This window comes from Mercenaria mercenaria, chromosome 16 (genome assembly GCF_021730395.1).
Source record: "Mercenaria mercenaria strain notata chromosome 16, MADL_Memer_1, whole genome shotgun sequence".
NCBI lineage: Eukaryota > Metazoa > Mollusca > Bivalvia > Venerida > Veneridae > Mercenaria > Mercenaria mercenaria.
The window spans coordinates 70,096,760-70,123,982 of NC_069376.1; the positions used below are offsets into that span (position 1 = coordinate 70,096,760).

The following is a 27,223-nucleotide window of genomic DNA, read 5'->3' on the forward strand; positions in this document are numbered from 1 at the left end:
ACTCACAGAGCCGACAACTACAGGTTCAATACAGGGCCCACAAATACAGGTTTGAACATTTACATGAAAGCAGCATCCAAGATGTACAGATTTGCTTTTACCAGTTGGTAGAAGTATAGGTTGTAATACAAGAAGTCAAATGGTGGAACAACACTTTATTTCCGAAAGGAAGCTCTACAAAAATGTTTTGTTACAAGATTTAAACAATGTACCTTGTAATTAGATTTTGGGATCATGTTAGAAAAATATTTATAAACATTTTGTTAAAGAAAGAAAACACTCGTTTAACTTTAGTATAAGGCTCATGATGTTAGTTTGCCATTACATAATAAATGTAGGAAACATACAATTTCGAGTGTTAACAGAAAAGTTGACCATTACATATTTAATGTTTTTACTTACATAATCTTTTGAATGAATGCTCATACAACGTTAAAGTTGACACACTAAATTTTCTTCAGAGAACTATATTCCAAAGTACTGTAGTTAATTAGTCTGGTCTTACTTCATGCAATAAGATAATATTATTAGATTTGTAACACTCCAATCATAATTTCAGTTCTTTAAAACAGGGCTGGTAAATACATGTGTCCTTACATCATAAAGTTTCTAGTCATGTGACCTACTACCATATATCAAAGAATATGCTTTAACCTGGGGACCAAGATGGTCCAAGATCTCTCACCAGTGTTAACCCAAATAGAAAATGCAGCAAAGGTGACAGTGAACCACAGTAGAAAGACTTTTTCACATCTATGAACTAGATATACGTGAAAAGGGTTTTAATACTTGACCCATTGACCTAGTTTTTGAACCCTGGATGACCAATATTTGAACTAAAACTAAATGTCATCTATACAGCTCAGCCAATTATCACTTTCCCAATGCACATATATAGGGTTTCAAACCTTGAGAAAAGTGAAATTAGGTAGATAAAAATAACTGCATTTTTTCAAATGCAGGAATATGTACTGGTCACAGAAATACCCACAGATAGCAAAAATACTTTTAAAAAATTAAAAATACTTGACAATGTGTATTCAATGTCACTTGACATATAGATCTAAGAAGAGCTGTCCATAGACATGTCAACAGACTTTTCTCAGTGCTGAATTATGAATAACAGTAAAATGTTTATATACTTTTAACTAAGTGTTGAAAGGGGCATCATTTGTCAACATTCAAACAGAGACATGGGAATTGTATTTATTGATGTAGACTCTGATAGTATACAACTACTGTGAATTTCAAATCAATTGCTTTGACAGTAACAGAGATATATGACTTCATCTAAAAATATTCCTAAGTTCATGGGACATAATTCTGTCAATATGCAAATCAGAGTTATGGAGATTGTTTTTGTTGATGAGAACTTTGATGGTAAATAACTATTTCAAGTTATGGGGATTGTTTCTATTATGAAGACATAGTAACTATTTTAAGTTTCAAGCCAGTAGCATTGATAATAACAGGAATATCTGACATAATAAAAACTTTAACCTAAAATTTCTAAGTTAAAAGGGGCATAATTCTGTCAAACTGCAAATCAGATTTATGGCGATTGTTTCTACTGATGCCGACTTTGATAATAATATAATTTTAAGTTTCAAGTCAATACGTTTGATAATAACAGACATAACTGACTTTATCAAAATCTTTAACCAACAGCAATGCCAACAAAAAAGAGACAGTAAAAGCTTTCCTTTTTTTCGAAAGGTATACCTAAAAATGCAGTAAGTCACCATAACCATTCACACATGAGAAATCTGCCCATATATATATGTATACGTATATGTTGTAGACCAAACTGGAATCTAGGCAGATCCAGAATTTGTTACAATAGTATAGTTAACCATTGGGACCCCTGTCAAGCAATGTAAAAAGGTGAATTATGAGATCTTGAGAAAAAAACATTAATTTTAAGATATACAAGAGGGCCTAGATGGCCCTGAACTGGTCACCTGAGTTACAGCCCCTGAAAGGAGAAAAGCTAAATTCTTTGGAAAATAATTTAGGAGGTCCATGCAAGGATGCTTCAGGCCAAACTTTGTGAAGATCCATCAATTGGTTCATGTGAAGAAGTTGTTTGAAGGTTTGTCTATTTTTAGCTCTGGTGGTCCCAAAGTGGGTGTGGGGGGGGGGGGGGGCAAACAAATTCATTTAAACAAACTTGAAAGAGGATCATACAAAAATCATTCCTGTGAAGTTTCATCAAAATTCATTCAACATTCTTTGAACAAAATTCTTTGAACAAACTTGAGAGACCAATGCAAGTATGCTTCAGGCCAAATTTGGTGAAGATTCATCAAGTGGTTCATGAAAAGAAGTGGTTTGATGAGTTTTCTATTTTCAACTTTGGTGGCCCCTATAATGGGCCAAACAAAATTCGGCCAAACAAAGTTCAATCAACAGTTTAAAAGAAAAAGTCCTTTGAAGGTTATTCTATTTATAGCCTAGCAGCCCCTCAAAGGGGCTAAACAAAATCTTTTGAACAAATTTGGTAAAGGACCATGAAAGGATGCTTCAGACCAAATTTGGTGAAAATCAATTAATCAATTCATGAGAAGACATCGTTTGAAGAATTTTCTTTTTTAGCTCTGGTGGCCCCTTAAAGCGGCCAAACAAGTCTACTTTAAAAAGCTTGAAAGAGGACCATCCAAGGATCATTTCTGTGAAGTTTCAACTAAATTAAATCAGATGTTCGCGAGTAGTTTAAAGAAATTGTTTACAGATGCACACACAGGGGCAAGACAGATGAAAAGTGATTACACAAGCCTTAGGATTGTTCAGACCAAATTTGGTGAAGATCCATCAAGTGGTCCAGGAGAAGTGTTTTAAAAAAATTTTGTAGCCCCTAAAGGGGGCCAAACAAATTCTTTGAAGAAAATAGAGAGTGGCCTTTTAAAAGCATGCTTTAAGCCAAATTTGGTGAAGATCCATCGTGTAGTTAAGGAGTACTAGTCGTTTAAAGGTTTTTCTTTTTCTTTTTTGCTCTAGCCGCCCCTAAAAGGAGCCAAACAAAATTCAACAACATGAGAGAAGACCTTGAAATAATGCTTCAGAACAAAATTGGTGAAGATCCATCAAATGGTTCATGAGAAGAAGTCGTTTCAAACCTTATTTCTATTTTCAGCTCTGAGGGCCCCTAAAAGGGGCCAAACAAAATTCTTTAACTGACAGAGGTCCTTGCAAGGATGCTTCGGGCCAAATTTGGTGAAAATCCATAAAGCGGTTCATGAGAAAAAATAGTTTAAAGGTTTCTCTGGTGGCCCAAAAAAGGGGCCAAATTTAATTCTTTGAAAAAAAATTGAAAGAGGACCATCCAAGGATAATTCCTGTGAAGTTTAATGTAATGATGTCCAGTGGTTTTCAAGAAGATGTTTTTAGAAATTTTTGACAGATGACACAAGACGGACAAAACGCTGTCAAAATAGCTCACCTTGTCACTTTGTGACAGGTGTGCCAAAAATGTAAACAATTGTTCTGACTGCATTTCAAAACAATCATGCTTTTATTTGCTACTGCTATACAATACAATAGATTACGGCATTGTAGAAACCTGAGCCGACCCGTGTATCATCCCTACGATTTTCAGTCTTCCATAATTAATTTTAATCAATTTTACATAACCAGTTTTGCTATGTTGGATCGTTGTTGGATCGTTCTCAGGTCAAATTTCTCCAAATGTCAAATTCATAATGTCTTAAGAATTTTGTCCTACAGGTTACTTCCATTACACAACTTGAATATAAAGAGATAAATTTTAAAAGTTAGATAACAGTGTCATTAAAGTTTTGTTGATTAAAACAAAGTTATATAAGATACATGTAATTAATTCTAACATAGCTCAACATGACTTACACAAAAAAGAAAAAACGAGCATGATAAATGCAACGATATACAACCGTAACTAGAAATAGTGCATAATGACATCAGGCAAAGCAACCTAGAAAGTAACTGCTTGTTTTTCACATGGTATAGACAACTAGTTCCTTTGACTTTATAATATGTGCGAATCATTTTTCACTTAAAAGAAGCAAATTCATAAATACCTAACCGTTATTTTTGCAGAATTCATAGCCTTTTGTTGTTCAGATGCTTGTTATTAAAACCACGAGGGCATTATGTTTTAAATTCCTACACATCTGAACTTCAAACCACTATAAATTCCTCGATAAATGACAGTAATGTACTTGCTATTTCTTAAGCAAATAATATCAAATTTTCAAAACTACATTACAAATTGACCAATTAACATGCATGTTGGATGAAAAATTACTCTGCATTATGGATTTCAAAATAACACAAACAATATGATAAAGTCTCAAGAACATTGTGTCAAAATGTGTATTGTATAGGAATTCCTATCATTTCAGTAGTTTCACCTGTTCACCTGAACGGTCTATAGATATAGAACTCCCTAGGTAAAAAGCTAGGTTTCATCAAACAAGTAAACGTTCAAAAAGTCCATCCCAAAACATCTGTAACTTTCAATCAAAGGCCTGCTTTCCTGAAATAATGTTATGAATTCTTGTTCGGATTTGAAACACACTTCTGCATTTAAGTTGTTTTGTGGCCGTCTGAATTACTTTCCCAGGAGGCATAATTTTATCATGAATGTACGTTTTGAAAAAGCATCTGAACAACTGTTTTTCTTCATCTGTCCACCTCCTTTTCCTTTTCTCTGGTGGTGGCTGTTCTACATCTGCATCAGTATCTGTTTCTGTTTCAGGCTCTGTTCTGAAGTCTGGATCCCCATCAGTATCATCCATCTCCTCATCTAAGTAAAAAGGAGAATCATCAATGATCATGTTATTTAATGGAATCACACATGTTTTAACCTTAAAAGCTTTTCTTGTGTTAAGTATGTAAAAACCATGCGACCCCAGGTTGTGGCCATTGTGACCCAAGGGGCTATGGTTCATGCAAACACTGCCCAGCGAACACACCACGTTGTTACAACGTTGTTATGACGTCTTTTCCTGACGTTGTAACAACGTTGTTTTTTGGTTGATAATGAAAGGTGCGTTGACGTCTTTCTCACAACGTTGGAAAAACGTCTTTTTTGCAACGTTAGAAAGACGTCTTTTCCACAAAGTTGGAAAGACGTTGTTTTTTGGTTGATAATGAAAGGTGTGTTGACGTCTTTTTCACAACGTTGGAAAGACGTCTTTTTCACAACGTTGTTTTTTGGTTGATAATGAAAGGTGCGTTGACGTCTTTTTTGCCACCTTTGAAAGACGTCTTTTTCACAACGTTTGAAAGACGTAGTTTTTGCTTTGATTGTGAAAGGTATTTTGACGTCTTTTGCAGTGTTGGGAAGACATATTTTTCACAACTATGGAAAGATGTCCTTTTTACGTTTGAATGACATCTTTTCTCAATGTTGTTTCGTCTAAAAGCACAAAAAAAACCCCAACAGTCTATGGTTTTAAACAAAAGTGTACTGAATAATAGAATAGTCACAAGACGTATCTTAACATGCTGGGTTTAGTAAGAAAACATACTAAATATGATTCAACTGAAATGTTTTTATTAAAAAGTACATATACCATTCAATCAAAAATAAATTTTGTTGATGCATGTAATCTGTAAAAAGAGCTGTTTATGAACAGCAACAGTCAATCGACTATGCAATAGCTTTTTAACAAAATATTTCATCAATGAATACAACAATAAACACTAGTGGAAATGGGCAACCATTTTGCTTGAATGTAATAAAGTGTCATAGCATATAAAAACAAGAGCTGTCATAGAAGCAGTATGTTTAACTATTTCAAAACTTGATACTAAGTGAAGAAACATTATCTTGAATTCTAGCATCAAACTGCTGTTATTGTCACTTTTCAGGGGTGTTTTAACAGGAGAGAAAACGTGTGTTAACAGAGAGATTCTCGCGCTCACATGCTGTTGTAACACTTTTTATTTATGCGCGTTCCGTGGCAAAGCATAAACGTATTACGGTCCCAAAACAGATAATTCAAAAGGAAATGACGTCAACGTGAAAAAACAAACTTTACCGCGCATTTTATGGGAATTTAATGACGTTGAGGGACAATATATTCATTTACTTGGTTTTTTACGCGTTTTATGCCAGAATAGCGTTATTTTCGTGTAATAACATCTACAGAATCCCTCGGGAATAATTGGTACCGGGCTTGGGTACCAACCAATCCCTTGGGATTCTGGAGATGTTGTAACACGAAAAACATGCGTTATCCCTACACAATTACTTTATGTTTCAACAAAATGCATTGAATGATAGCCATTAATGAGTGAAACTGCCTAAAATTCCTTTAAATAATTCAAGAAATACTGGTTCGATACCACACTTCGGTCTGTGAAAACTGATCTTAGATGCTGACAGAAAACAAGTAGGATAGCTCTGCATATAGTTTGTACAGCCTAGCTAAAATCTTAAAGTTACTCACCCACAGTTTGGGTGAAATTTTTCAACATCTTCGTTTCAAAAAGTTTAGCAGAGAATGTGTATTTGACACAGAAATGTGATTTAAAACGGTTGAGAATAAAATTTAGATATTGGTAAAAATGCAACAGGAATGTCAGTTTTCTGCAATATTTCAAATTTAGTATACTACATTCTGCACAAGATTTATTGTTATTTAATGGAATATCTTGCTTAATCATTCCAATAAGTTTGACTGAACCAATTTCCAACTCCAAAAAAGACCATAATTTATCCAAACTCGTTGACAGAGTTATCTGCTCTTGGCTACAGATGGAAATCATGATAGTAAGTAAGTGTTCAAAGTTTCAAAGCCATATGTCAAATAGTTTTGGCAAACACGTACTTGTACGCAAACTGAACCAATTTCTAAGTACAAAAAAGGCCATAATTCAGCCAAAATAGTTGATAGAGTTATGAACACTTACTTACAGATGGCGATCATATAATAAACAGGTTTTCAAAGTTTCAAAGCCACACATCAAACAGTTTTTACAAAACATGGACTGGTATGAAATTGTACCAATTTCCAAGTCAAAAAAGAGTCATAATTTAGCCAAAATACTTGTAAGAGTTATGTACTCTTACCTACAGATACAGACTATGGTATAATAATAATCAAGTGATAAAAGTTTCAAAGTCATATGTCAAACAGTTTACACAAAATATGAACTAGTAGGAAATAAAAGGTACCCTAATTCAGCAAAAGTCCTTGATGGAGTTATGTGCACTTGCCTGAAATTGGATATGGTGATGATAACAAGTGTTGAAAGTTTCAAACCTTTATCCCCAAAGGTTTTGCCAAAATGTAAACTGGTACCAAAAACTTAACCAAGGTGTGACGCAAAGCTGATGCCGTATAGAGTAGGATAGATATTCTTATTGTTCAAATAGTAAAGTTATAAAGGTCCAATTGCGGCATCTTTTATGCAGTTTCCGAAATGATTTTAATAAAAAATCTTGCAAAAAAGTTCTATGTAGAACAATCTGAACAAATACAATTTGTTTCATATAAACTTCAGCCAGGTCATTTAATATTGATTTATGTGACAAATTATTTTAATTATCTCAAAATCACTACAATGGATAAAGTCTGCCCATCACTTAGCTTGAGACAACATTAACCTTTACCGACAAATTCTTGATTTTGCCTTGTGAATAAGTAATCTAATCCATTCACAAAAATATTAAGAGTAAATAAAGTAAAGTTTAAGTGTAATGGACTGGCAAAACAATGAACAAACAACTGCAATTTTTTGAAAAACAATTCATTGTGCATAAAACTTTTTTTCTTGAGATACTATTTGAAATTTTTTCACCTTGTAGAATTGTAAATTATCTGAAAAAACCAGTAACACTGTGCATCCAGAAAATGAATTGGATACAAGTTCTTCAGTTTTGTCTACAACAAAAAAATCAAACTTAACTTGCACTGTTTTGACACATTTCATGTATATCACTTTTCAGCTGCATTTAGAATTTACTGAAAGATTCATTTTGTAAGTAAAACTGTTTTGCATTTAACACATTTTAAATTCAAATGTTTGTGTTTTAGAGCAGATTATACAGTATGTAAGTCATGATTTCTGCTATTTCACTATTTCAGATTTCCTTTTGAACTGGATTTCTATCTGACAGTGCATATCAGTCACAGGCACTTCTCCCATTCCTAGCTCCCCTTCCTCGTCCTATGTACATGCAGGCTGAAAATATACATTTTAACACAAATGTAAACTTAAACGTTTTGTTAAAAAACTAGAAGATGATCACACATATTAGAATTATGTATAAAGTTAAATGTATGGTAAGGAAATAGTGAGTAGTATTATCAAAACAATATTCACTCCTCTGCTGTATCTAGACTATTGCTATTTCTATTTTATGACAAATAACAAGTTTCATAATAGACACACATGTGTCAAGATGTTCAACTACAATACTGACTAAAAACACTGAGTATCAAAACAAATAGTTGCAGGCTTTACTTTTTATGCCCCCGAAGGGAGGCATATAGTTTTTGAACCGTCTGTCGGTCTGTCAGTCTGTCCGCAATTTTCGTGTCCGGTCCATATCTTTGTCATCGATGGATGGATTTTCAAATAACTTGGCATGAATGTGTACCACAGTAAGACGACGTGTCGCGCGCAAGACCCAGGTCCGTAGCTCAAAGGTCAAGGTCACACTGAGACATTAAAGGATAGTGCATTGATGGGCGTGTCCGGTCCATATCTTTGTCATCGATGGATGGATTTTCAAATTACTTGGCATGAATGTGTACCACAGTAAGACGATGATGGTCGCGCGCAAGACCCAGGTCCGTAGCTCAAAGGTCAAGGTCACACTTAGACATTAAAGGATAGTGCATTGATGGGCGTGTCCGGTCCATATCTTTGTCATCGATGGATGGATTTTCAAATAACTTGGCATGAATGTGTACCACAGTAAGACGACGTGTCGCGCGCAAGACCCAGGTCCGTAGCTCAAAGGTCAAGGTCACACTTAGACGTTAAAACATAGTGCATTGATGGGCGTGTCTGGTCCATATCTATGTCATCCATGAAAGGATTTTCAAATAACTTGGCATGAATGTGTACCACAGTAAGACGACGTGTCGCACGCAAGACCCAGGTCCGTAGCTCAAAGGTCAAGGTCACACTTAGACGTTAAAGGTCATTTTTCATGATAGTGCATTGATGGGTGTGTCCGGTCCATATCTTTGTCATTCATGCATGGATTTTAAAATAACTACGTATGAATGTGTGACACAGTAAGACAACGTGTCGCTCGCAAGACCCAGTTCCATAGGTCAAAGGTCCTAAACTCTAACATCGGCCATAACTATATATTCATTCAAAGTGCCATCGGGGGCATGTGTCATCCTATGGAGACAGCTCTTGTTTATCCTGCAGTTATACAAGTACTAGGCTAGAGGTTGCATTTCTCCTTACATCAAAAGAATAAATTTATTAAGCAACAGACAGTCGTTATAAAAATCACACAAATTGGAGATAGGCAACCTAAAATTTTATAAAAAATCCGTCGAATAATGAGGAAACATTACAAAGTACCTGCCGCGTATATGGTACCAAAGTTACATGCGTTGGCTTTTCGACTAGTTAGGTACACAGTACCAAGAAAACAATGCATTGGCAGTTTCATCCTTGCAAGTATTTTCTCAGAAAAAAAAGCAAAGTAACCATCACATATAACACTGACTGACTGTTTTTATTAGATTGTAACTGACGGTGTATCATTTTTATGCCCCCGAAGGGAGGCATATAGTTTTTGAACCGTCTGTCCGTCTGTCGGTCTGTCGGTCTGTCAATCTGTCAGTCTGTCCGCAATTTTCGTGTCCGGTCCATATCTTTGTCATCGATGGATGGATTTTCAAATAACTTGGCATGAATGTGTACCACAGTAAGACGACGTGTCGGGCGCAAGACCCAGGTCCGTAGCTCAAAGGTCAAGGTCACACTTAGACATTAAAGGATAGTGCATTGATGGGCGTGTCCGGTCCATATCTTTGTCATCGATGGATGGATTTTCAAATAACTTGGCATGAATGTGTACCACAGTAAGACGACGTGTCGGGCGCAAGACCCAGGTCCGTAGCTCAAAGGTCAAGGTCTAACTTAGACATTAAAGGATAGTGCATTGATGGGCGTGTCCGGTCCATATCTTTGTCATCGATGGATGGATTTTCAAATAACTTGGCATGAATGTGTACCACAGTAAGACGACGTGTCGCGCGCAAGACCCAGGTCCGTAGCTCAAAGGTCAAGGTCACACTAAGACGTTAAAGGTCATTTTTCATGATAGTGCATTGATGGGCCTGTCCGGTCCATACCTTTGTCATTCATGCATGGATTTTAAAATAACTACGCATGAATGTGTGACACAATAAGACGACGTGTCGCGCGCAAGACCAAGCTCCGTAGGTCAAAGGTCCTAAACTCTAACATCGGCCATAACTACTCATTCAAAGTGCCATCGGGGGCATATGTCATCCTATGGAGACAGCTCTTGTTAATGCATGACATACTAATTTCTTTACTTCATCACAAAGTTTATACGGTAATACAGTGGGTGGGATAGCGCCGATGTCGTAAATTCATTTCGGACATATTGAGTTTTCAAAATTTTTGGAGCCCTGAATACATTGGACGGGTTCATTCAAATGCTAGAATTTCTATTCTTACTAACACCATTCTCACGTGAGTATGATCAAATATCATTTCTTAAATATTTTCCCTTCAAGATCGAAAACAATGGTGTCCTTTCTTCTCCCAGTTTACTTTTCCTCTGATGTTAACATGGTCATTAGTTTCATTGTCATCAACCTGTGAAACAGAATGAATTTGGTGATAAAAAGTTAATAAGAAAAGGTACAATTTGAATCTATATCACTTAAAATTAAATCAATAAGACAAGTATGCCAAGGAGCAGAATGTTGAGCCCGCCAGCTGTCAAGTGGACCTTGGACCTAGGGACCTGGTTCTTGCGCATGACACTCCGTCTCATAATGGTGAACATTCATGCCAAGTTACATCAAAATCCCACCATGCATGAAGAAGAACTGCCCCAGACAAACTTCAGTATGACCTTTGACCTCTTAACTGTGACCTTGACCTTTGAGACAGGAACATTGGGTTTACGCATGACACACCTTCTCACTTAGGTAAACGTTCATGCCAAATATAAACAAGATTGGTTCAGGCATGTATAAGTTATGGTCTGGACAAAATCAGACAGACACACGCACATACACCGAAAGTGGCGACTATATCGAGCTCACTGCAAGTGGGCTCAACAAAAACTTGACACAAGACAAATACAACTCTTGCATAATCATTATTTTTCATTCTTTTAAAGTATTCTTCTAAATTTAAAACATGCACAAAAATGCTTGTGAAACGCGATTCAGATGAGTTTCAGTTAAGTTCACGCATATTTTATTCAACAGGAAGTAAAAAACAGGTAATATCTGTATGGAAACTTTATTCCAATATTACTTACTTATCAAACACCATGATATCCTTGTACAGCTAGAAATTGTGCCACTGGCCCATGAGTAAGTGTTGTATATAAGCAGAAGATAAAGATTCTATTCACAGTCCCTCAGAGATGTTCTTCCAACAGCAGACAACATGGAAACCTGTCAACAGCAAAAAAAATTTCAAATTAGAGCTACTTTGTAATAATCTACATTTTAAGCACACACAACAGTAGTACACCCTGGCATGCATAAAACAAATTTTGAGAATTTACTGTCTTGCATTTTAGATGTAAACAACCTTGAATCAGTTTCACAAATAGTTTACCGTTAACCTTTAGCCTACTAGCAACAAGTGATTCTGCCTTTGCGACCAGTGCAGACCAAGATCAGCCTGCACATCTGTGCAGGCAGATCATGGTCTGCACTGTTTGCTATTCAGTCAGTAAATTTTCAGTGAACACCCCTTGGAAAAAATAGATGGTACTGTCCAAACTGAACGATGGATCAGTTCATTTTAGAAATTTAGCAGGGTAAAGGTTAATGAAAACTTATGCCTGACTAAATTCATACATACCAAAGTTTTTGTAAAACAGATTCTAGGTTTTCTGCACGAGGCATATATGTTACTAGTCAAAATAATTCGCCGTTCAGATTGTTTTATATTTGTGACAGGCAATCTAAACGTCAAAACTTTGAAGGACCAAAATAATGAAATATAAATCACAGTACACAGTCATGTAAAGTTATTGGTTTCGTTTTCGCATATTTGCATGTAGAGACACGGTAAACTTTAATCGTGTACAGTACATACATACATTTAAATCACCAGAAAATTAGTAATTTTGGATAATATTTGATAATTTTGGCATAAATCATTGAGAAATTGAATCCCTGTTCAATACATGTAAGCTTATTTGAATTTATGACTAATGTTTGAAAATAATCGGCATTTAAACCTATAGCATGTAAAGCGTTGGCAGCGATGAAAATTTCATCGGAAATTGCTTCAACTATTTTGGTCTTCCGAGTGTTTGACGCAAGTGGGGATACTGCCCATATGAAAAAATTATCCCAACATTTCCTAGGATCGCATCAAATAAGTTGGACTATTATGTTACTTCTGAAGAGAATCATCAGGCATCTAACGAATGTGAAGCAGTATAATAAATTATATTATACGGAGATGTCCAAATACAACGTAACAGTATGTTTCGGGACAGTGTGATAACTTGACTGTCGCTGTCTCAACATGTCTAAACTTATTTTGCACGATTTCTTTCAGGAAATCTCTAAAAGATGTGACGTCACGTAATGGCTTTGACTACAAACAAAATGTTAAAACTGTTGATTTTATGTTAGTCAATATGGTGACAGCAACAAGTAAGCATAGTTCCTGCTATATTTCTGTTGCCTTTAGATAATGGAACCACCCGTTCACACTGGCACTTCTGTTAAATTTTCTTGTTGCATGGTGGATGGGGTGTGAATGCATTGCATGCTATTATGCAGAAGGGGGGATGGGCAGGGACTTTTTTCATATACAGACTTTTGGTGGCTTGATAGAATTTTGATCAGAATTGATAAAAAAAAATATTGATAGAATCTGTGTTTTAAGAATATTTATGCAGTTAGAAAAACATCACTGTTTACAAAAAAACATGGACGTCTAGCCGATCACTGTCTTATCAGTTCTAAAAATAGAAACTACAACGGATTATACAAATGTAATACCGCGAAAATATATGACAATATAAGTTAAAACAATAACTTCAACAGTTTTAAAAACGTCATGACAAAAAATAACTGCTGTAAAAACTATCAACATACCTACAGGTGGAGAAGCCATGATTTGACATATAATCTACACAGGGCGCTTTTTAAATACTTCCACAAGTTTTCAAAACTCCGATCAGCAACATGAACGAGAGCAAAAAGGCACGTGAGTCAGACCTGTTTTGATTGGTCAATTTCGAACACATGTTGGAAATCAAGGGACGGAACTCTTTCGAGTTAATGTAACTAACCTCACGAATAAACGCTAAACGACAAAAATGCAATAAAGTATTCACGCAATGAAATTATTTTTGCAGCTTGAAATATTTTAAAGTTACAGTAGATCTTATGACGTCGTTCCAACGTTTTTGCAACGTCGGAATAGCGATGTCGGATTTTGGTCGCTGTAAAGCCGTTAGAACAACGTCGGAATAGCGACGTCGGATTTTGGCCGCTGTAAAGCCGTTGGAACAACGTCGGGATAGCGACGTCGGGCTTTGGTCGGTGTAAAGTCGTTGGAACAACGTCGGATTCTGGTCACCGACGTCGCGACCCCAAAACAACTATAAAAAGACGTCTTTGCGATGTCGTGTGTTTGCTGGGTGTAGAGGTCTGTTAATTTATATGCCAATTGCAGTAGCTGAAAGCCCTAGGACTTGTTGCTATTAAGACTTTTCCAGCTTTTCTATATCCTATGCAAGTCTATGTAAATAACTTAAGCAGGGGACATTATTGACCATATGCAGGCTCTCCAGCCAGTCATTTAAAAAAAGCTAGGAAAAAAATAGGAAAAAGGTAGTCAAAAAACTAGGAGAAAACTAGGAAAAAAGTAGGAAATTTGACAAAAAAGTAGGAGCTTTTAAGAACTTAATCTTTAGATATTTGGACATAAGGACATAAAAGGACCTTCAGACAGGTTCACATATCATTTTTTAACATACCGAGACATTCCTTTTGCATTTAAACTACTCTTTACAAACCTATGTGGCCATACGCGCTTGAATACTGAGACAATTTTGAAGATTGGAATTTTAATACATTTTGGGGTGGGTGGGGGAGTGGGTGTCCCTCCTCGCAGAGAAAATTTTAATTTTACAGTACTAAAAAATGCATTTTCACTACTTCTGGTATGAAAAACTAGGAATACTAGGAGGTTTTATGGAAAAGTAGGAAAAAGTAGGAGCACTTTCAAAAAACTAGGAAAATCTAGGAAAAACTAGGAATGCTGGAGAGCCTGCATATGTTCCCGATTTGAACAACACAACATTTAAAATAAAATCTCATAGCTTGCAGTTTCAGAACAGATTTTTGAACAAAAGGGCGAAGATGGCCCTGAATCGCTCACCTGTATCACCTTGTTTCAGGTAAATAAACTTTCATGCATCAAAAAGATTAATTCTAAAATACATCAATTAGAGAAGGCACACAGTTTTTGTATTTTCAGACCTACAGACCTAGTTATTTAACACATGTGACCCAGTTTCAAACTTGATCTATATCATCAAGTTGAACATTTGGACACCAATTTTCATGAAGATCTCTTAAAAAGGATGGCCTTAATAGAGGACACAAGGTTTTCCTATTTTCAGACCTACTGACCTAGTTTTTGACTCCATATGACCCAGTCTTATTCTAGATCTAGGCAACATTCTGACCAACTTTCATCAAGATCTATTTAAAATTATGGCCTCTAGAGCGGTCACAAGGTTTTTTCTATTTTTAGAGCTACTGACTTAGTTCTTGGCCACAAGTGACCCAGATTCAAACTTGACCTAGATATCTGACCAATGTTCATGAGAATCAGATGAAAAATGTGACCTCTAAAGGGGCCACAAGGCTTTTCTATTTTTAGACCTGATGACCTTAACTTTGGCCGAATATTACCCAGTTTAAAACTTGACCTAGATATCATCAAGGGAATATTCTGACCAATTTTCATGAAGATCCATTGAAAATCATGTCATCTTGAGTGGTCTCAACATTTTTCTATTTTTAGACCTACTGACATAGATTTTGGCCGCATGTTACCCAGTTTCAAATTTGACATAGATATTACAAGATGAATATTCTGACCAATTTTCAAGAAGATCCATTGAAAATTATGGCCTCTAGAGTGGTCACAAGGTTTTGCTATTTTTAGACCTAAGTACTAGCCTAGTTTTTGGCCACAAGTGACCCAGTTTCAAACTTGACCTAGATATCATCAAGCTGAACATTCTGACCAACCTTCATGCGAATCAAATGAAAAATGTGACCTTTAGACTGGTCACAAAGTTTTTCTATTTTTAAACCTACTGACCTAGTTTTTGGCTGCACATGACCCAATTTCGATCATGACCTAAATTTTATCAAGACGAACATTCTCACCAACTTTCATGAAAATCCGATGAAAAATGTCACCTCTAGAGAGGTCACAAACAAATTTACGCGCGCACGAACGGATGCACGGAAGACCGACGCAGCACGATCACAAAAGCTCACCTTGTCACTTTGTGACAGGTGAGCTAAAAAGTTAATGGACTAATGCATGGACAGAAGGACAAAAAGTAATTACAAAGTTGAAATTGTCACATACATGTAGTGTTGGGATTGAGGAACTAAGTCTTTTTGTTGTATAAATTCATTATTTGGCAACACTTGTTGACTATTATATCACTCAGCATTAGGTCAATTAATTTTAGAACAGAACTTGCTCAATTAATTTTAAGAACAGAACTTTGTGTAGCGTCCCCTTTGTTTGTGATAGTAAATGAGGAACAATAAAATTCAACTGAAACCAAACAATAGCTTTAATCTTTTATTGTCACCAATCCAAAATGACTAATTCCTCAATCTCAATATAGTCAAATGACAAGAGAGCTAAAATCATTTTCATTACCTGTATCTGGCTGTCTGTATGAAACTGCAAGCAACGATCTTTTTGTCCTTGTAGGCCGGCTTTCAGACACTGAAGAAACAAAATTAAGAAGATATCAATAAATAATACAATCACCTCTTCTAGAAATGTTTACTAGTAACAAGTGCTCTATGACAAGTATATAAAAATAATAAAAACAGATCCATTCCAAAGTATGCAACAAAAATGCGTACAGTGAGTACCAAACTCTTTTACTTCTTACGAGACAGCCACTTTTATGTTTCAATAATCGTAACCTATAATTGATTTCAGTTAACTGTATTGGCTACTTGCCCCTCCAGGCAAGCAACTATCTGTACGCAAACTGCTCATTTGCATATTGTACACTTTTGTTGGCACAAAGTACAAAAATAAAAAAGTCCAAAAAAGCAATAAAACATTTGCCTATAAATGGTGATTAAGGCATGTATCATGTTGAACTGGAAAATACTTGCGCTTAAAGAGTTATTTTAGCAGTTTGGTTATGATAGAAATCACACCTTTTAAGGACAAGTTTTGCCAACCGGGAGATATAAACACCAATTTCATACTCTTCAAATAGAGTTATTAAAATAACAAACCTTCCCAGGAAAAAAACATTCAAGCTTGCTTGGTAAAGGCTTTACAACAAACCAAGGAACCCCTGGGGCAGGGTCAACCCTAGGCGTCATGATTTGAACAAATCTTTTAGAGGTCCACTAGACAATGCTACATATAAAATATCTAAGTTCTAGGCCTTCTGGTTAACATTTTATTTTTTTGAAGATTTTCCTGTAGAAATTCATGTAAATCAACAAAATTTTTTAAGAGAAATCAATGCAAAGATGAGGTGTATGTAAGGATGCTTCAGGCAAAATTTGGTGAAGATCCATCAAGCAATTCATGAGAAGTCATTTAAAGGTTTTTTCTATTTTAAGCTCTAGCGGCCCCTAAAAGGGACCAACTGAAATTCTTTGAGCAAATTTGAAAGAGGTCTATGTAAGGATGCTTCAGACAAAATTTGGTGAAGATCCATCGAGCAGTTCATGAGAATTTTTTTCAATTGAAACACCTTTGAGCAATTTTGGTAAGGGACCATCTAAGGAACAATCATGTGAAGTTTGGTTGAAATTGGCCAAGTGGTATAGGAGAAGATGTCATTTGAAGCAATTGTGGACCACAGATGCCAGACACAGGGTGATCACTAAAGTTCGTTTTGTGCTCACGGTGAGCTAAAAATCAATAAGATATTTAACTATAATATCTGTTGCACAAACCTTTCCTTTTTCTTGACCCTACTGTTGATGAAATAACTGGAGACTGCTCAACATCGTCAACCATTTTCTTTTCTGGCGTTCCATAAGCTGTTGAAATAAAAACATAGTTATGGAACTTGGTCTATTTCCTTAATGACAATTGCTACAGTTTCATCATTTTTTGATATTATTCAGATACTTTTAAAATTCTGGGTAATGTTCCATAATTATAAACTGATCTACAAAAATATGCAATACAAAACTGTGATCAGAAGACCTTGAAAGGTTCTATAAGCACTTTTCACTGTATGAAGAGCCACGACAGACTCTAACTCAGAGTTAAGTCTTGTTCAACAAAGTATTCAATTTGAATTTCCTATAATTTGTTTGGCAATACTTTATATTTCTAAAAGCAACATGAATTTAGTGCCAAAGATGTTATCACTAAGAAAAATTCCATGACAAAATATGTTTTTTTTTATTCAAAAGAACTGCCAACATTCAAAGTTTTTTATTACACCTTTCTATCATTCAAAATTTTTCTTTCCATTCTATCATAAACAATGTTTACGCATTGCTTCCCTGAAATCAGACTTAATCATTACTTATGTCATCGGGCTTATTTTTGAATAAAGTAAAACTTTCTATTGGCCACAAAACCCTGTCACTTTGTGATAGGTGAGCTAAAAATACATATTTGACTACTTAAGAGGGTGAGACTTAATTCATCTTACTTTGTGTTAACACTGCACTGGAACCTACAGAACTGTTTAATTCATCATCTAAGGAATCCTCTTCCTCAATTTCAAAGAGACCTTGATCATCAATATCTCCTTTGTCAAAGGCCACCGAATCTGATAAAGTACAAGTACAATAATGCGTAAAATAAAACAAAAACGCACAAGAAGCAACAGTTCTCAATAACTCATTGGTACAATGGAACCTAGCTAATCTTAACTCTTCTAATCCGGAAACCTGTCTAAACTGAACGAATCTCACAGTCCCATATTTCATTCCTCTTAATTTAATACAATATACCTCTGCAATTTGAACCCTTGCTACTCCGAAAACCGCACAGTTTTTTTGGTCCCGTTTCATACAAATTAGTTGAAAATTTTACCTGTCGGATCCAAACAAAGAGATGACCCAAAAATTTTGACTATAACCAAAGAATAAGGTGCAAAGTGTCATAAAATACTGGTGAAACCATGAAAGCTGTGCATACATTATTGTAAAATATGTAAGTTGGTGAATTTGTGTGATTAACAAAAGTATGAAAAATGCGAGAGTGTCGAGGCATTGCCAGCTAATAATTTCACAATTGTGAGACTTTTCACAAAAAATTAATACATATTCTGGAGTTTGAGATTTCAAACTTTATGTGTACATCTGGACCATTTTTTGTGTGGCTCGTCATCACTTCTAGCGTACTTTTCAAATAATCACATGTATGGCTAGATGTTTTCATTGAAAAATCCATCATTTACACGTACGCCAATAACTTCACTGTTTTTTATATGATTAGAAATACCATTCGTGATCGAAGCTTTAAAAATAAGATAATTTGATAGGTTACCTTTTCATTTATATATGTTTTTAAAACATTCACAGCAGTTAAATGCTTACTTTGACTGATTTAAAAAATGACACATTTGAAGATAAAATCAATGAATTATGTTGAAAAAATAGAAGTTTGCTAAAGTGTTGTGATTTGTAAAAACTTGTACGTGTACGGTAAAATGACACTAGTCCGATAATTAAATTGTCAGTTAGACGTCATTTTACAAGGTTGGAACATGTATGGAGTCGACAACATGTACAGAACTTACTTCTGTATTTTACTGTATACTGAAGTTAGAGTTTACATCCCTCACCCCTTTCCCCATTTGTCCTCTTGGGATATTAAAAATGGTGCGCCGTTAGTCTTTGTGTCCGAAAGGATTTTACCTCTCCTCCTAATATAAATAATTGGGAAACCCACCTTGTTTCTATTTTTAGCAAATACGGCCGACATGAGCATGCAAATAAATAATTTGCTTACCTACCGACATTATTGTAAGTAAAAAACTTAATTAAACACACTAAAAGTGAGCACCTACTGAAATAAGATCAGAAGACTTGCTGGCAAAATAAATCAAAGAACAAAGAACCACCCCCCCACCAAAAAAAAAGAAAAAGAAAAGAAAAAGAAAAAAGAAAAGAAAAAAAACATTGATATTATGCATATGCAAGAACTTCAATAATATATGTTTTATGTTTCATAAATTGTGTGCTAAAATCCGCATTGAATTTGGCTATTATTTTTTTAAGGTTCAAAAGTTGACTGTTATTTCTTGGAGGCCAGTGAAAACCCTGCATATAGCCAATGGCAAATCTAGTTGTTTATATTAACTTTGTATATATAACAATGTGAGAAAATGGAGAAAAAAGGCATGAATTCCATGCCAATTGACTATATAATGATACAGTTTAATTGATAAGAATTTAAAATTCGGAAAATCACAAGTTCATCTACAAGTTCGCATTTTCATACGACTCAGCGTACTGAACAGAACATGGCAGTGCAATTATGAATAAAACAAGAGCGGTTCGTAAAACCGCGCGCTTGACTTTCTCAGTGCTGGATAGTATATTTATTTTTCTAAGTAGAAACAAGGGCAGATAACTCCATAAATATAGGTCACAAGGTCATGAGCTTGGTCAGTATGGACTCCTCTTGTGACGGTGAATAACTATTCCAAGTTTCAAATTGATAGCTTTGATAGTCTTTGAGAAAACGACTCGCCCAAAAAACTTAACTAACGCAGACGCAGACGATCAAGTGACGACAATACCTCGACATTTTGTCTTCGAAAGTCGAGCTAATTATATATGGCTATAAATGCTATTCCTTAGTTTTGCTTTTGTTTAGAGTACACCTACAAGTTGACTCAGAAGTTGAAAATCTCAACACAACATATCACAAGTTCAAAATTGTACCTGTACGTCTAACTACAGGTACACGTACGACCCATATGAAATCTCACTCTTCATTATATGAAAAATGTATAAAAATCTTTTTAAAGAAATCTCTCAAGAATGAGTTTTAAAGTTACCATCATGCCTAAATCAAATTACTTATGTATATAGCTATTTTATGTATAATACAAGCAACATTCTTGCGCCTATAATATACATATATATATATTATACACCTGAAACTCCGTATTTCTGGGCAGATTCTTTTGTTTCATTATATATAAAATCTGCCCAGATTTCCTGTGGTAGAACAAAAGCATCTGCCCACTTTTACGGAATGAACTGAAGATCAAAGGATATATCTGCCCGAAAGTACGCTAGTATTATCCTATACAAAATATTTTTAATGTATGTAATGACTTTGGCATAAACTTTTGTTTTTAGCTCACCTGTCACAAAGTGACAAGGTGAGCTTTTGTGATCGCGCGGTGTCCGTCGTCTGTCAGTGTGTCCGTGCGTGCATCCGTCCGTAAACTTTTGCTTGTGACCACTCTAGAGGTCACATTTTTCATGGGATCTTTATGAAAGTTGGTCAGAATGTTCATCTTGATGATATCTAGGTCAAGTTCGAAACTGGGTCACGTGCCATCAAAAACTAGGTCAGTATGTCTAAAAATAGAAAAACTTTGTGACCTCTCTAGAGGCCATATATTTCACAAGACTCATGAAAATTGGTCAGAATGTTCACCTTGAAGATATCTAGGTCAAGTTCGAAACTTGGTCACATGCCTTCAAAAACTAGGTCAGTAGGTCTAAAAATAGAAAAACCTTGTGACCTCTCTAAATGCCATATTTTTCATGGGATCTGTATGAAAGTTGGTCTGAATGTTCGTCTTGATGATATCTAGGTCAAGTTCGAAACTTGGTCACGTGCGGTCAAAAACTAGGTCAGTAGGTCTAAAAATAGAAAAACCTTGTGACTTCTCTAGAGGCCATATATTTCATGAGATCTTCATGAAAATTGGTCAGAATGTTCACCTTGATGATCTCTAGGTCAAGTTTGAAAGTGAGTCATGTGCCATCAAAAACTAGGTCAGTAGGTCAAATAATAGAAAAACCTTGTGACCTCTCTAGAGGCCATATTTTTTATGGGATCTGTATGAAAGTTGGTCTGAATGTTCATCTTGATGATATCTAGTTCAAGTTCGAAGGTGGATCACGTGCCTTCAAAAACTAGGTCAGTAGGTCAAATAATAGAAAAACCTTGTGACCTCTCTAAAGGCCATATTTTTCATGGGATCTGTATGAAAATTGGTCTGAATGTTCATCTTGATGATATCTAGGCCAAGTTCGAAACAGGGTCATGTAGGGTGAAAAACTAGGTCAGTAGGTCTAAAAATAGAAAAACCTTGTGACCGCTCTAGAGGCCATACTATTGAATGGATCTCCATGAAAATTAGTGAGAATGTTCACCTTGATGATATCTAGGTCAAATTTGAAACTGGGTCACGTGCCTTAAAAAACTAGGTCAGTAGGTCAAACAATAAAAAAACATTGTGACCTCTCTAGAGGCCATATTTTTCAATGGATCTTCATGAAAATTGGTCAGAATTTTTATCTTGATAATAACTAGGTCAAGTTCAAAACTGGGTCACATGAGCTCAAAAACTAGGTCACTATGTCAAATAATAGAAAAAACGACGTCATACTCAAAACTGGGTCATGTGGGAAGGGGTGAGCGATTCAGGACCATCATGGTCCTCTTGTGTGATATACATGTTTGAAAGCATTTTTATATGTAAGTATTAGCACAGGGGCTTGAGGTTCAATCAGTAAAATTATGAATGTACATGTATAAGTTAGCTCTCTTGAAGAGATCGTAGATCTCTGAAAGAGATCCAGGTTGGCAACTTTGAGGCTAGTTTAGATTTTTCAAATGGCTATTTCAAGGGTAAATGACGTTGAATTTTGGTCCATCATACACCATTTCAAGGAGAAAAGAGTAACGTTTTTACTTACTTACTTTTCTGATACTATTTTTTATGTATAAACTTCACACTTTTGATAAAACTATCATAGAATTGTGACCTCTAGAGTGTTAACAAGCTTTTCCTAGAATATGACCTAGTGATCTAGTTTTTAGCCTCATGTGACCCAGATTCAAACTTGAACTACAGATTATCAATATTATCATTCTGACCATGTTTCATGAAGATAAGGTCAAAATTGTGGCCTCTAGAGTGTTAACAAGCTTTTCCTTTGATTTGACCCAGTGACCTAGTTTTTGATCCCAGATGACCCATTATCGAACTCGTCCGAGATTTCAGTGAGGGTAACATTCTGACCAAGTTTCGTTAAGATTGGGTCAAAATTGTGACCTCTAGTGTGTTAACAGTCAAAATGTTGGCGACGGACGTCGGACACAGTGTGGTCCTAAAAGCTCACCTTGAGCACAAAGTGCTCAGGTGAGCTAAAAAGTGAGAAAATAAATATGTTTTCAAAGCAAACATCTTTGACAGCATTAAAGATACTGACCATAATAAAGAACTTTTAACTAAAAGCAACACCGACAGTGATGCAGATGATGGGAAGAGTACAAGAAGCTCCTCTTCAAAAGTCGAGCTATAATAGGTGACCTTGAGACCATTTCAAACTTTTTTTTAAATATTTGTAAATAGTTTGCCTGAAAAATCATTTTTGCCAAACAAAGTCAAATGTATTCATTACTGTATAGGATAATACTACCGCATTTCTGGGCAGATATATCCTTTGATCTACGATTCATTCTGTAAAAGTTGGCAGAGAAGAGAGAGAGAGAGAGAGAGAGGAGAGAGAGAGAGGAGAGAGAGAGAGAGAGAGAGAGAAAGTATGCAGATGGTTTTGTTATACAACAGTAAATCTGGGCAGAAGAGAGAGAGAGAGAGAGAGAGAGAGTGCCAGACTCAAAACTTTCTTAATACCTCTCATATCTCTCTTCTCGAATCATCTCACTATTAAAGATCACTGTGTAAAAGTCCCAAAGATGATTCTAGTACAGGAACTTTACTGGTTTTTTTTAATTTAAATACCTTAAAAAATAACTCATCTTTAAAATTTCTTGTCCAATGTTATAAATCATGTGTAGTATTTACCAACTGAAAGATTCAATAGAAACATTACCTTCCTATTGCCAACACTGTGGAACACATTGGAAAAGCAGCAACAGGCATGCCTTGCTCTACAGGTATAACCCTAACTGAACCCCAAAGTTGATCTAAAACATAGTACAATCTCCTATCATAAAGGAACAATTAAGAACAAGACAATCAGCTGTAGTTACATATAAAATTATTCAGAAGTCCTACATGTCGCTTACATAGTGCTTTGGGCATTATGCATTCACTTGATCAAAGGGAAGCATGCTTTTTAATTCAGGTTTTCGTCATAGTTTGATTTGTGATTTAAAGTCATATTCTGTCAAATAAAAATTTCATAGAGGATAATTGTTTGTTTTAGTGAAAGATCGAAATATATTTCACTGAGTGAGCACCAAAAGGGTATTTTCACGTGTGGCGCAGCCACGAGTGAAAATAACAACTTTTGGTGTTCACGAGGTGAAATATATTCGATCTTTCACTAAAACAAACAATTTTTCTGTTTATTTCATGCTAAAAGCATAAGTTTCTGAAAAACGCGGCTAAACAAAAACTGGAAGAATGAAAATTATAATTTGATAATTTTCACCGGTAGTTTATCAGGATATAATCTACCGTTATATTACAGTAACCCAACGAAAAGCATGAAATAATTTATTATCTTTAAAATAACAACATTCTTTAAGATCAGGCCCATCCTTATTGTTGACTCGGGCTACTCACCATTCCAAGCCATATCACCATCCCTGTCCCCGCCACCAGCATCATCACCAGGCCTAGCTACGTCCCCATTACCAGCAACATCACAGGTCTCAGCTGTGTCCCCATCACCATCTACATTGTCAGTTCCAGCTACGTCCCCATCACCAGCTACATCACAAGTCCCAGCTGTGTCCCCATCACCATCTACATTGTCAGTTCCAGCTACGTCCCCATAACCAGCTACATCACAGGTCCCAGCTGTGTCACCATCACCTGCCTTATAATCAGTACCAGCTACGTCCCAAACACCAGCTACATCGTCAGTTCTTGCTATGTCCCCATCACCAGCTACATCGCATTTCCCAGCTGTGTCCCCATCATCCGCTACAACTCTTGTCTCCGATACGCCCCCTTTAAACATAATATAGACAAGTGGATTGAATTGAAAGCTTAAATCGTTTCCTTTAATCGGAGAGAAATTTTGTAAACCTTTATGAGTAAAACAAGACACCGACTCGTGTAAACGTGGGAGCCTAAGGCTTAGTTATAACATTCAAGTTCAGTGTATTGATTTCCGTACATTTTCGGTGTTTCCGTATGCTCGAAATCGGCAATTTCCGATGGTCTGGCCGGGCAGGGCATTAGCGGGTGTTTCTGCATGCATGAAATAGGCAATTTCCGATGGTCTGGATGGGCCGAGGTAAACTGGGCTTTATCTACGGGTGCGACCCTTTATGTACCAGTTCATTTATGTACCAGGTACTTTATGTACCACTTTGAGACTTAATGTACCACATATATTATATAGTAGCTACACTTTCTATCTATATACCTATTGTGCATAGGTGATAATAGGTGATAATTTGGTTGTAATTTACTGTGAAATTGTTGATTAAATCAACAATATGGGCCAACATTTTAAATTGACTTAAATTAAATATTTAAAGTGATTAAACAGTTTAACAATGCATTTCACAAAATTGGAATAAGGAACAATTCATAGAGATCAATTAATGCTGGATTTTTTTTAAATTTTATTTTATTTTATATGTGGTACATAAAGTCTCATAAAGTGGTACATAAGTGGACTGGTACATAAAGTCCCACATTCTTATCTACAACCTTATTTTACCTCCATCTCCATGATGAAACAGAATTTGTTCTTTCATACAATATTTTTTCTCATGTAGAGTCCACTGAAAATAAAATTCACGGTAATTGGTATAACCAGCATAACTCGGTACGAAATGAAACTATCGCTAGAACTTAGATGGGGTGACAAATGCCAAAAATGGTAAAATGGCATGCTTACTGATCAGATCCAGTTTTGGTTGATTATAAAACAATTCTCCGCTTGACGAATTGATCTTTGCTTTCAAAATGCGATAATATCTCATAAAATGAAATGAATAACGTGAAAATTAATTATTAAACTGTGGTAAACATTGCACAACTTAATCTGCAAACTTACTACTATGGCGGTTTTCTATTCGGATATTCTTGCACAATTAAGTCCATTTCCTGCTCATCGTAATATTAACACGCAATGCCGAAGGGAGACAACAATTTTCTGCCTACATTCCGCACCTGGACACTTTAGGCAGATGATTTGACCAAATATTTTTGTGTTTGCGGACAGGTAGATTCGAAAAAAGGCACCGTATATCAGGGCAGACAGTGATCTGCCCACTTTTACGGTCAGCTGCCGAGAACGTGAGTACAGAACTTACACTTCTGCCCAAAACTACAGCTTTATAAAACTATATATATATATATATATATATATATATATATATATATTACATGTAGAATTATTTCTATAACAAAATTTAATTAGACTGGAAAGCAGCTTTAAGCTCAAATGGTAATCAGTTACAAACATGAAATAAATTCTTTAGCTGAATATGTTTCATACTTGGGTTTAATAACAAATGCTTATCTGTCGCAACAATTAAGGTAACTGTTTTTTTGTTTTGTTTTTACAAAAACAACAATTTTTTTCATTACCAATGAAGCCGCCACTTGCGAGTCTCCAAGCACCTCCTCCAAATTGTCCATGTCCTCGACTGACCGCAGTGGAAAATTTACATTTTCTGGCAGCTTATTTTCTTCTATCGTATCCATCCTTGACTTCGATAGAATTAATTTCAGGAGACGTTTATGGTCTTGCATCTCTTCTTAGGCTTCTCCAATGCAGTGAATATTCTGATATCACAAGCTGCAAAAACATGCCATATATAAATGCTTACAATTTTTGAAGGTATAAATTTAGGTCTTCCTTATAAACTGACTTGTTTGCTTTTCAAATACCTGCCTGACATACAGTTTTTATTCAAACAACCTAATCTCTTTTATTAATGTTCCTCTACTACACCACAGCGATTTACTTTTAAAATCATGCAGATTGTCTGAATTTAAAACCCTTACAAAAAATTTCATTATTGTCATTGTAATACCATTGCATTGTCAGTGTATCATCAGTTTGTTGCCAGTATAATGTCAGTCTATTGGCATATTATTGGTTTGCTATTGCCAGTTATTGGTAACTGATACCAGTGTATTACCCACTCAATGCAGAATCTGACAACAGAATGGTAATAATCCTAACACAGAGTAAAAATAATCTTGACAGCAAACTGAATGTTGCAGTGCATAATGATCATGAGAAGATTATTTGATTTAAAAAAAGTTTAAAAACTTATGCATTTAATTGTAAAACAACTAATTTCACACTGCCAACAAACTGACATCACACAGGCACTAAAAATATCTTATAACAGATACCCAATAATCTGACAATAGGATTGATTTAGAATTTTCCAGAATATTGTCAGATTAAAACCAGATTATTGTTAGGTTTTCTAACAATCTGGCAAATAACTGGCAACAAAAACTTTACTGAAAATGAAAATTGCTGGTACTAAACTGGCAATGTATGGCAACACACTGGTAAAATTGTTTGTTTTTTTTTGTTTTGTTTTGGGTTTTACGCTGTTTTTCAACAGTATTTCAGTCATGTAACGGCGGGCAGTTAACTTAACCAGTGTTCCTGGATTCTATACC

At 35.5% G+C, this 27,223-nt stretch overlaps 2 protein-coding genes across 2 annotated transcripts in view; one reads left to right on the plus strand and one right to left on the minus strand.

Moving 5' to 3' along the window:
- LOC123540187 (dolichyl-diphosphooligosaccharide--protein glycosyltransferase subunit STT3A-like) overlaps positions 1–27,223 on the plus strand; it is a 285,963-nt gene that overhangs the window by 63,977 nt on the left and 194,763 nt on the right. The window lies entirely within an intron of this gene.
- Positions 141–26,284, minus strand: LOC123541286 (cysteine-rich, acidic integral membrane protein-like). Its single transcript, XM_045326702.2, has 8 exons — positions 26,168–26,284; positions 25,293–25,356; positions 24,182–24,571; positions 23,484–23,577; positions 18,101–18,220; positions 17,388–17,474; positions 16,114–16,182; positions 141–4,780 (listed from the first exon to the last, which is right to left on the minus strand). The coding sequence occupies exons 1-5, from the start codon at positions 26,282–26,284 to the stop codon at positions 18,205–18,207; spliced, it is 681 nt and encodes a 226-aa protein (XP_045182637.2). The 3' UTR covers positions 141–4,780; positions 16,114–16,182; positions 17,388–17,474; positions 18,101–18,204.

Excerpts from the sequence above, each read along its gene's own strand:
- LOC123541286 (XM_045326702.2), bottom strand. The coding sequence starts at position 26,284 with ATGGATACGATAGAAGAAAATAAGCTGCCAGAAAATGTAAATTTTCCA. Across the intron at positions 25,357-26,167 it reads CGCAAGTGGCGGCTTCATTG|TGGACTCTACATGAGAAAAA; the intron begins GTAATGAAAAAA and ends TTTTATTTTCAG. Across the intron at positions 23,578-24,181 it reads TGGTGATATGGCTTGGAATG|ATCAACTTTGGGGTTCAGTT; the intron begins GTGAGTAGCCCG and ends ACTATGTTTTAG.